We start from the raw sequence: 10,068 nt of genomic DNA on the forward strand, positions 1-10,068 counted from the left end.
ACAAAAGGGGGGGGGGTGGGGGGGGGGGGGGGGCTGCCTGGGAAATTGGGTTCCGGCTGGGGGGGGCTGTGGGAGCCCAATGGGCTAGGGGCAATGGACACGTGATATGGCTGCTCCAGTCCGAAGGGACCCCTGTCCTACAAACACTGACTGGGCTTAAGGCTGACTTCTGGGACAGGAAGGTAAAGCCGAGGATTTCGGCGACCAGAGAGAAGGGACCTCGGAGAACAGAAAGCACCTGGGGGAGAAAGGTTCCCTTTATCACCCTCATCTCCCATCCCCTCCCCCCAGGCCAGAGCAGAGAAAGCCCCCTCCCTTCCTCTCTCCAAGCCCTTGGAGTCCGTGGGATTGGTCCCTGCTGTGAAGGCAGCTCCCTCTGGGGTCAGAGGTCGCTGTCACTAAGGACTGGGCAGTGGGTGGGTGGAAGGGCCGAGCTTGCTGCCTCTCGGCCCTGGACATTCCCTGCTGGGCTGGCACTTAGCAGGCTGTCCCTTCTCCCCCTCCCCCTGCTCTTTCCTCATTGCTCTGCCCTAGGGGTGCCTTCAGCTTACTCTGAGCTTGGGTACCGAGTAAATCTGCCTGGCAGCAAGGGTGGAGTGGAGCAGAGGGTCCAGAAATGGGAGATGGAGCCCTGGGGGGCCAGGGTTTGGAGAAGCTGGGATTACTTGGTTCTCATTCCCTTTGGTGACCTTTTGTCCTGCTGAGCCCCACAGCTAGTCTGGGGGTTCAAGTTCAAATTTGTGGTTCCCCCCTAGGCTGCCCTGGTGTGTCAGGGGAGGGCTTAAGGCTGTGAGAGGGCTGGGGGGGGGCAGCCTAGGATTGCTATTAGAGTCAGGGCACACCCTCAAGCCGTTCAGTCAGAGACTGACCCTCCAGCCTAATTCTGGTGGGGACAGATCTTTGAAGAGGGTTTGGTAGAAAAGGGGTGTGTGTGTGGGGGGGAATAGAAGAGTTCTAGCCTTGGGTCAGGAAGACCTGGAAATTCTGACCGGAACAATTGCTAGCTTGGTAACCCTGGGCAAGCCACTCTGCTTCCAGGGAGCCTCAGTTTCCCCACCTGTAAAACTGGGCACAGTATTAGCATCTGCCCCACAGGGTTGTTGTGAAGATCAGTTTAGACCCAGCTGGCCGTGTGACTCTGGGCAACATCCTTAACCTCTGAGCCTTCTCTGTAAGCTGGGACTGCTGCCACTGCCCAACTCGTCCCAAGCTGTGGGGAAGTGTTGTTCAGTTATGCCTGACTCTGTGACTCCATCGGGGGTTTTCTTGGCAAAGGTTCTGGAGGGGTTTGCCATTTCTTCTCCAGCTCATTTTACAGGTAAGGAAACTGAGGCAAGCAGGTGAAGTGACTTTTCCAGGGTCACCCAGCTCGGAAGTGTCTGAGGCCAAATTTGAATGCATGATGATATACGGGCTCCTGATTCCAGGCCTGGCACTCTCTCTATCCCAGAGAAGTCTTTGCAGCAGGGCTGTGATCACTGAAGGCCATTGCTGTGATGGTCTTGCTGGAAGGCAGGTCCTGGTTCCGTGTCTGGTCCCCAGACTGTCCCCCTTGGCCTGGCCCTTACTGGCTTCTTTCCTTACTGTCCAGGAGGCTTCTAGTCGGAACCTGGTCACACTCCGAGTAGACCCCAATGGCTTCTTTCTCTACTGGACTGGACCTAACATGGTATGCATGAGCTTCTGAGGCCCGGATACTCTGTCCCCTCCTCTATACTGCAGCCCCTTGAGCCTTGCCCCCTGCCCCAAATTCCTGAAGCCCTCAGGGCGGAGGCCTCCTAAGCTGGTTGACCCTTCCCACGGCCTGGCTGGACAGGAAATAACCTCCCACCCTTCCCCACCCCTGAACAGGAAACATCCAAGCCCTCTCCTCTCCTATCCAGAACAGCCCCCCTGAACGCAGAGGTGTGTTTGGAGACCTGAGTCTGGGCTGGTAGTGTCTGCACAGCCACAGACTTTGGGGGGCTCCCTGTCCCCCCGTCTCTTCCTTGTCTGCCCTAACACCCCTTGTTTCTCTGCCTCATGGAGTCAGACGCCGCCCCTCCTCCCCTCCAGAATCAGTCCTGGGAATCTCTCCAAATGTTCTGTTTATTTCTTTGGGTCTATGTCACGTCCATCCAACAGAACATAAGCGTCTTGAGAGCAGGGGCTGATCATGTTCTTTATCTCTGAGTCCCTAGCCCCCAGCACACAGTAGGCATTTCTTAAGTGCTGTGCTGAGTGGGAAGGCATCCCCCTCCTGCTTCCCCTCTGCCCTCATCCCACCCTCCTCCAATTTCGGACTTTCCTCTAGGAAGTGGACACTCTAGACATCAGCTCCATCCGGGACACGCGAACAGGCCGCTATGCCCGGCTGCCCAAGGTGGGTGCCATCATCCCCTGGCCCCTGCTGGATCCTGCCCCAGTTTGACAGCCGTTCAGTAGAAGCTTGCAATGCGCTGAGCCCCAGTGCTGGCTCTGAGATGGGTCGGGGAGGGGGAGGAGGGAGTGGGGAGAAGGCTGTGTGCCCAGGAGAGCTGGCACTCAGACTCTGACCCTCATAGGACCCCAAGATCCGGGAAATCCTGGGTTTTGGAGGCCCTGAGACGAGGCCTGAGGACAAGCTGGTGACCATAGTAGCTGGCCCTGACCCTGTCAACACTACTTTTCTCAACTTCATGGCTGTGCAGGAAGATGTTGCCAAGGTGGGGTGTGGTCCAGGGGGGCCTGGGAGGGGTGCAGTGGGGAGGACTGGGGGAGGCCTGGCCCAGGAACCAGAGGATTGGGCTTCCGGGCTGAGCCCTGCTCTGGACTACCTCGGTGACTCTGGCCAAGGCATTCGAGCTCTTTGAGCTTCAGTAAGTCGGGATTCGATGACTTCAGATTTCCTCCAGCTTGGGATCTGAGATCCTATGAAAGCTCTGGTGGAGGACTCTTGGTGGGAGGCAGGCAGCGCCCCCTCCCTCACCCTCTCCCCGGCTACTTCTCTACCCCCATCAGATTTGGGCAGATGAGCTATTCAAGTTGGCCATGAATATCCTGGCCCAGAACGCATCCCGAAACACCTTCCTTCGAAAAGCGTGAGCTGGTGCAGGGGAGAGGGGGCTCCTGCTAGCAGGGTGCAGGCCAGAATGTCCTGGGGAATGTGTGGGGAGTGGGGGGGGGAGAATGAGAGGGAAAGGGTCCCCAGGGTGGGGGAAGGGAGAAAGGGTAAGGTCAGGCCCCTGGCACCCACTGGGGTGCCCCACCCCAAGGCTTTTGTTCTTCCTCCCTCTTTGTGCTAGGTATACCAAGTTAAAACTTCAGGTGAATCAGGACGGGCGCATCCCAGTCAAAAAGTGAGAATCTTCCCCCTGAGCCCCCACCCCTGTGTACCTTGAAAATCAGAGCCCTCCCCACAGTGAGAGGTCTGCCTTTACCCTTGGCGACCTTTGGCTCCTTGACCCCAGCAGCACCCCTTCCCTGCCCCCCTTGTCTGACTCTACGCTCCTCACGCTCAGCATCCTTAAAACGTTCTCTGCTGACAAGAAACGAGTGGAGACGGCGCTGGAGTCCTGCGGCCTCAACTTTAACAGGGTACGGGAGGGGGGTTTGGGTGGGGGCGGGGGTCCCTAGGCCAGCTCCTTGGAGCAGCCCCTTGACCTCCCTGGGGCTTCCCTGCTCATTCCTCCTCCCTCCTCCTCCCTGCAGAGCGAGTCGATCCGGCCAGACGAGTTTTCCCTGGAGATCTTTGAAAGATTCCTCAATAAACTGTGTCTCCGGCCAGACATAGACAAGATCCTGCTGGAGATGTGAGAAGGGGGGAGGAGTGTTGGGGGAGGGGGCTTCAGGGGCTGGAGATCCTCCTGGGAGGAGGCTTCCCAGGTGGGCTCTGTGGTCTGGGGCCTCAGTTTCCTTATTTGAAAAATGAAAAGTTCTCCTGCTTTAAGCTATTATCTAATTACTTTTTCACACAAATTCCGTTCTTGAAAACAGGGAATGGGTGGGCCGAGTCTCCTCCCCTCCCCTGCCTCTCCTCTCCACCAAGGAGGGGTTGGTACCCATTGCCTTCATGGACCTACTCAAGCAATCCACAGATATTTAAGTAGCTGTTTGTTGTTCAGTCCTTTCTGACTGTGTGACCCACTTTGGGATTTTCTTGGGAGAGATACTGGAATGGTTTGGCATTTCCTTCTCCAGCTCATTTGATAGCTGAGGAAACTGAGGCAAACAGGGCTAAGTGAGTTACCCAGGGTTACACAGCCAGTGGGTGTCTGAGACTGTATTTGAACTCAGGTCATCTTGACTCCAGGCCTGGCATTCACCCAGCTGCCCCAAGTGACTGTTTAACTGATTATCACCCATGCCTGGCAGCCCATTGTCCTAGGCTGGAGATGAGAGAAAGCACACAGACAGGGTCTCCGCCTTCCAGGAGATCATGGCCTAGTTTTGGGTTAGAGAGAATTTTTTTCTTTCTTTTCTGCCAGATCTGAGGTTTAATCAGTCTCACACTCAGCACAGTCTGAGAGAACTGCCAGGGGCACTGAGTGGTTAAGGGACTTGCCCAGGCTCACATGGACAGTGTGTGGCAGGCAGCACCAGAGCTCAGGTGTTTCTGGCTCCAAGTCCAGTCTTCTATCCACAACTTTGCAATGTTTCCTAAGGCACCCAAGTACCTACAAACTGACACCCTTGTTCCTAAGGGGCTTCAGGGCTGACCATGGGCATTCTTGAGGTAGGGAGTTAGAGACAGAAAATCCCCATTTTATAGATAAAGATACTGAGGCCGGAGGCAGATGGTGGAGCGGGGGCTCACAAGCCTTATTTTTTGGCACCCTGGCCCCTTCGAGCTGTCTGGTGAAGCCGAGGGACCTCTTCTCGGAATGCATGGAAATAACTGTACAGACTTAGGAAGGGAACCAGTTATGCTGAAGTAGGAATAGAAAAACCCTCTGGCCCTGGTGGGACCTGACATACCCCACTGTGTCTCTCTGCCCCCTTCAAGTGGTGCTAAGGGGAAGCCGTACCTGACCTTAGAGCAGCTCCTGGACTTTGTCAACCAGAAGCAGAGAGACCCCCGGCTGAACGAGGTCCTATACCCCCCACTGCGGCCGGCCCAGGCCCGCCTTCTCATCGAGAAGTATGAGCCCAATCAGCAATTCTTGGAGCGAGGTGAGGACCCTGTCCCTGGGCTTGTGGGGAGGCCTGGATGGTAACGGTAAGGGAGTCACCTATGGGCCTGCTCTGGGACCGAGTGTCCTTCTCTGAAAAACAAGGGGCCTGGATGCGGTGGTCTCCAGAGCCCCTCCCAGCCCTGACATTCTTAGATCAGCATTCCTAGCATTGAAATTTTATGTTCTAAAGCCTTTTTCATCTCTTCACATTGCTGTTCTAAGACCCCTCCCAGCCCTACATTCCCTGTTCTCAGGCCCCTCCCAGCCCTGACATTCCCTGTTCTCAGGCCCCCTCCTAGCCCTGACATCTCCTCTTCTAAGGCCCTCCCAGCTCTGTCATTCCTTGACATTTCCACGTTCTCTTATTCCTGCCCTGTTCATTATGGTGGGAGCCAGCAGCCCCAAATCCCAGTCGTTCCTCTGTGTGGCTATGGAGTCACATGCCTGTTGCCCTGGTGGGAATGAGAGGGACTGTAGGGGTGCAGTCTGAGCCCTTCTCCTTTGGTCTCCCCCAGACCAGATGTCCATGGAAGGCTTCAGTCGCTACCTGGGTGGGGAGGAGAACAGCATTCTGCCACCAGAGCCCCTGGACCTGAGCGATGACATGACCCAGCCCCTTAGCTCTTACTTCATCAATTCTTCCCACAACACCTACCTCACAGGTAACTCTTGGGCTGTCCCTGACCTCAGTCTGAGGGTCGAAGGGCACCTTTGTTCACTCGTGTGTAGGCAGGAGTGCTCTGTGGGAATGGGAGTAGTTTACACTTTTGCCGGTGTGGTTACTGTTTATGAACTTGGCCTCAGCTGTTGTAAGAGGCAGAGCCTTTCCCCAAGCCAGGAGGACCTGGGCTCCTGTCCTGCCCCTGGCACCTAGTGGCAGTGTGAGCTTGGGCATCTGTGCCACTTACCCTCTTGGTGGCCAGGAAGTTCTGCCAGACAGAGTTCTTAACCTGCGTCCTTGACTAGAAGGGCTTGTGAATTTGTTTTTAATATTTTGACTGATGGGTTTTAATGTGATTGGTTTCCTTTGTAATGTGTTTAACAAGATAATTCTGAGAAGGGGTCCCTAAGCTTCACCAGACTGCCCAGGTGTCCAGAGTACAAAGAATTCCCACTTGAAGGGACAGAGAAGGTTCCAGCCAGCATGGGTAGAAGGGGAAGGACTTTCCTCCCCTGGATTTTCATTATACCAGGGAAATCACCAGTCAAGGCCCTCTCTCCATTTCAAATGTGAAATGTTTGTCCATTGACTCCTAGAAGGACTGACCCCTGTCTGCACTGACATAAGGGTGGCTCCTCTGAGCTCCCTCTGGGGACAAATAAAGGGACAGGCATGACTGATTCCTAGGGTCCCCAAAGGTAACAAGAAAGAACCTCACATGGGACCCTGGGGCATGAAGGGTGGACATCAGCCAGAAGAGCAGAGAGAGCAGAATTGTAGCATGTGAACAAGCCAACCTTGGCGTTAGAGCCTGGGGAGACAGAGAAATCTACAGAGAAGGAGGCAAGATCCTCCAAGCCAAGGACATCTGGACCAATGCAGAGTCAGTGACATGCAGGGAAGGAAAAGAGGAATCAGGCTGAGAAAGTGGAGGCATCCTCTGGGCTCCAGACTGCCCCGAGAGCCTTCTAGCGATGTAGCACTCTTACTTCTGTTTTATTACTATCTTTCACCAATCAATTAATGAGCGTTTATTAATCACCTACTGGGTACAGTGCCAGGCGCCAGGCCGAGCAGTTTATAAATATTATCTCATCTGATCTCTTTACCAAACAATGAGATGGCGGATCAGGGCAGATACCGATTTAGAGAAAAGCTGGCTTGTAAGATTGTGGGCACCATGGCCTCTTACAAGGACCAAAAGCAGTGGGTGCAAGACCCTGCTAAGAGAGTAGCTTGAAGCCGGCAGCAGGCTGGGAATTGAGCAGATTTTCCCGGGCTTCTACCCCCTGTTGTCATGAGCAGACTAGCAGAGCTGCCATACTTGAACCCTTACCCTGCCTTCTGGATGGGTCATGTAAAGGCATGGCAGTGACTTTTAAAAGGCGGTATGGAGATGAGCATGTGAAGCCAACCATAGAGGAGAAAGCTGTTTTCTAGACAACACAGCCTTGAAACCATTAAGAGATCGTTTTACAAGAGATTTCTTGGAGGGCAGGATGCCAAAGTGCGGGGCGTGGGGGAATGAAAAGCAGTACTCAGAGGCCAGTTACGGACGGCCCATCCCCCTGCTAGCGCATCTCTGTGATAACGCCCTGTACACGCACAGAGGGTGTCCTTGAGGGACAGATGGGAAAGACACAGTTAGGCTCCCAATGCTTTTCTGCAGCCGCCACCATCTTTGCAGTCCTGCAACTGAATGCGGGGAGTGGAGGATACAAGACCCAGCTTTGTTCCTTGGTTATGAAAAGGCGTTTGACTTTAGTAGAGAGAAACCCGGCCTTCAAGGCCTTTCTTCCACAGGAAGTCTCATGCACATGGTAAGATCTTGCAAGATTCCTTGGTAGAGCCAACCCTGGGCTTGCAGTCTGGGCCTCTGATTGTTAATGCCAATGGAGGCATTCACCAAAGGGGCCGGTCTCTGCCGCGGAAGCTGAAGGCCGAGATGCTTTTGATCGGAAACGCTATCCTATCGTGCTGATGTTGGTGAGCCCTGAAGAGCATATCGAGGCCTCTTCAGTGACATCCAGGATTCTATCCAAAGATGTTGGCCTAACAATCCATATGGCAAAAGCCAAGTCTGTTGTCCAGCCTGTGTTAGGAAGGGCGTGGCTGGACAGCTGAGCAGGAGGGCCCAGGGTGGATGTTGGCGGAGCTGACCCAGACCTCTCCTGCAGCGGGGCAGCTGGCAGGGACGTCGTCCGTGGAGATGTACCGGCAGGCGCTCCTCTGGGGCTGCCGCTGTGTGGAGCTGGACGTGTGGAAGGGCCGGCCGCCGGAGGAGGAACCCTTCATCACGCATGGCTTCACCATGACCACGGAAGTGCCGCTGCGCGATGTGTTGGAGGCGATCGCAGAGACGGCCTTCAAGACGTCGCCCTTCCCTGTCATCCTCTCCTTTGAGAACCACGTGGACTCGTGAGTTTCCTCGGTGGCCTTTGCACGGGGGTCCAGCACTCGCTGGTGTTCGTCCCTTGACCCCTGCCCTCTGTTTCCCTTTGGTCAGGGCGAAGCAGCAGGCCAAGATGGCGGAGTACTGCCGCACCATCTTTGGGGATGCGCTGCTCATAGACCCACTGGATAAGTACCCTGTAGGGGCCGCTCTGGGGTGGGGGGAGGCAGGCAGGGCAGGGGGCTCTTCTCTGCCTCTCACCAGCCCCACACCTCCTCTCCCAGCTGGCCCCAGGAGTGCCCTTGCCCAGCCCTCAGGACCTGATGGGCAGAATCCTGGTGAAGAATAAAAAGCGGCACCACCCGTCCCTGAGCCCCTCCGATGGCTCAGTGCGCAAGCGACCCTTGGAGCAGAGCAACTCAGCCCTGAGCGAGAGTTCCGTGGTCACTGAGCCGCCTTCCCCACAGCTTGGTAGGACCCCTGACCTGTGACCCCCAGTCCGTGGTCACTGAGCCCCCTTCCCCGTAGCTTGGTAGGACCCCTGACCTGTGACCCCCAGTCCTTGGTCACTGAACCCCCTTCCCCACAGCTTGGTAGGACCCCTGACCTGTGACCCCCAGTCCTTGGTCACTGAGCCCCCTTCCCCGCATCTTGGTAGGACCCCTGACCTGTGACCCCCAGTCCATGGTCACCGAGAGCCCTTTCTCATTCCTAGGTGTTAGCCTTAACCTCCGGTCCCCCTCGGTGCCCTGAGTCCCTGGGGTCTTTCTGCTCCTCCCATAGTGGGGCATCATCACTCTCCCCCAGCCTTAGTCACAGATGGATGTGGGCTCTGGTCACTGTCTGCCTTCCCTCTCTGTCCTCCAACCTCATCCTCTCCTCCTCTCTTTTTCTGGGCAAGGGTTCATTGGCCCCCAGGGCTCCCTCTTAGTCTGGCCCTGAGGGTCTCCATGCTGGGGTCAGGCCCTCCACTGACACTGGGGCCACACTTGGTGAGTGGATGTGGTGTGTGAGCTGGAGGCTTCTGTCTCTGCCCTCCCCCCCCACCCCCAGGCTCCCCCAGCTCTGAGGGCTGCTCTACTCTGAGCAATGGAGAGGACCAGCTGGGCTGCAATCCCGAGCCCCGAAAATCCATTGGTGAGAGGAGGGGTAGGCAAGAGGGAAGGGGCCGCCAGGTGGTGGGGGTGAGGACACGGGGCTTGATCCTTGTTCCCCCCACAGACCGAGAGGCAGAGAGTGAGGAGGAGGAGGAGGAAGAACAGGCTGACCCCAAGAAGACCTCGACAGACGAGGTCAAGCTCAGGAGGTGGGAGGGTGGGGGGAGGGTCGGAGCCGAGGCTGTGGGGGGCTGAGGCGGAGTCGGGGCCGTTCATGTGACCCTGTGGTTTGGGGGCCTAACAGGGCACGGCCAGCAGCGAGGTCAACGCCACAGAGGAGATGTCCACTCTCGTCAACTACGTTGAGCCCGTCAAGTTCAAGTCCTTCGAGGTGGCCCGGAGTGAGTGGGGGTGGGGCCGGGGATGCCCCAGACTGGGCAGCAGACCTGGGGGCTCCAGGAAGGGACACCAGCCCTTGCCCCCACCCTGCACCTCTAACAGGGCTGCCCCCCAACAGAGCGGAACAAGTGCTATGAGATGTCGTCCTTTGTGGAGACCAAGGCATTGGAGCAGCTCACCAAGAGCCCCATGGAGTTTGTGGAGTATCTGCCCAAAAGGGAGGGAGGCTGGGGAGCAAGGAAGCTAGGAGCCTAGAGCATCAGTCAGAGGGTCTAAGGATGTGGAACGTCAGAGCTGGGAGGGCCTGGGAACAGGGAATGACAGAGGTGGGAGGGGCCTTGGAACAGGGAATGGCAGAGCTGGGAGGGGCCTGGGAACAGGGAATGG

The 10,068-nt window shown here is 56.4% G+C and overlaps 1 protein-coding gene across 3 annotated transcripts in view; it reads left to right on the top strand.

Moving 5' to 3' along the window:
- PLCB3 (phospholipase C beta 3) overlaps window positions 1-10,068 on the top strand; it is a 19,997-nt gene that overhangs the window by 1,316 nt on the left and 8,613 nt on the right. Inside the window, exons 2-17 of one of the 3 annotated variants that reach the window (XM_069066238.1) lie at window positions 1,592-1,669; window positions 2,294-2,362; window positions 2,544-2,684; window positions 2,980-3,059; window positions 3,264-3,317; window positions 3,480-3,555; window positions 3,670-3,770; window positions 4,964-5,130; window positions 5,648-5,794; window positions 7,971-8,211; window positions 8,300-8,384; window positions 8,470-8,656; window positions 9,239-9,322; window positions 9,407-9,477; window positions 9,587-9,683; window positions 9,800-9,884. In XM_069066238.1, the coding sequence (XP_068922339.1) occupies window positions 1,592-1,669; window positions 2,294-2,362; window positions 2,544-2,684; window positions 2,980-3,059; window positions 3,264-3,317; window positions 3,480-3,555; window positions 3,670-3,770; window positions 4,964-5,130; window positions 5,648-5,794; window positions 7,971-8,211; window positions 8,300-8,384; window positions 8,470-8,656; window positions 9,239-9,322; window positions 9,407-9,477; window positions 9,587-9,683; window positions 9,800-9,884 (1,763 nt within the window). Of the gene's footprint in view, window positions 1-1,591; window positions 1,670-2,293; window positions 2,363-2,543; window positions 2,685-2,979; window positions 3,060-3,263; window positions 3,318-3,479; window positions 3,556-3,669; window positions 3,771-4,963; window positions 5,131-5,647; window positions 5,795-7,970; window positions 8,212-8,299; window positions 8,385-8,469; window positions 8,657-9,238; window positions 9,478-9,586; window positions 9,684-9,799; window positions 9,885-10,068 lie in introns of all 3 variants that reach the window. The other 2 variants (XM_069066237.1, XM_069066239.1) reach the window with 2 other exon arrangements.

Source organism: Petaurus breviceps, unplaced genomic scaffold, assembly GCF_028583685.1.
Source record: "Petaurus breviceps papuanus isolate PSGF00001 unplaced genomic scaffold, PetGlider_PUasm1.0 90721, whole genome shotgun sequence".
In the NCBI taxonomy this organism is placed as follows: domain Eukaryota; kingdom Metazoa; phylum Chordata; class Mammalia; order Diprotodontia; family Petauridae; genus Petaurus; species Petaurus breviceps.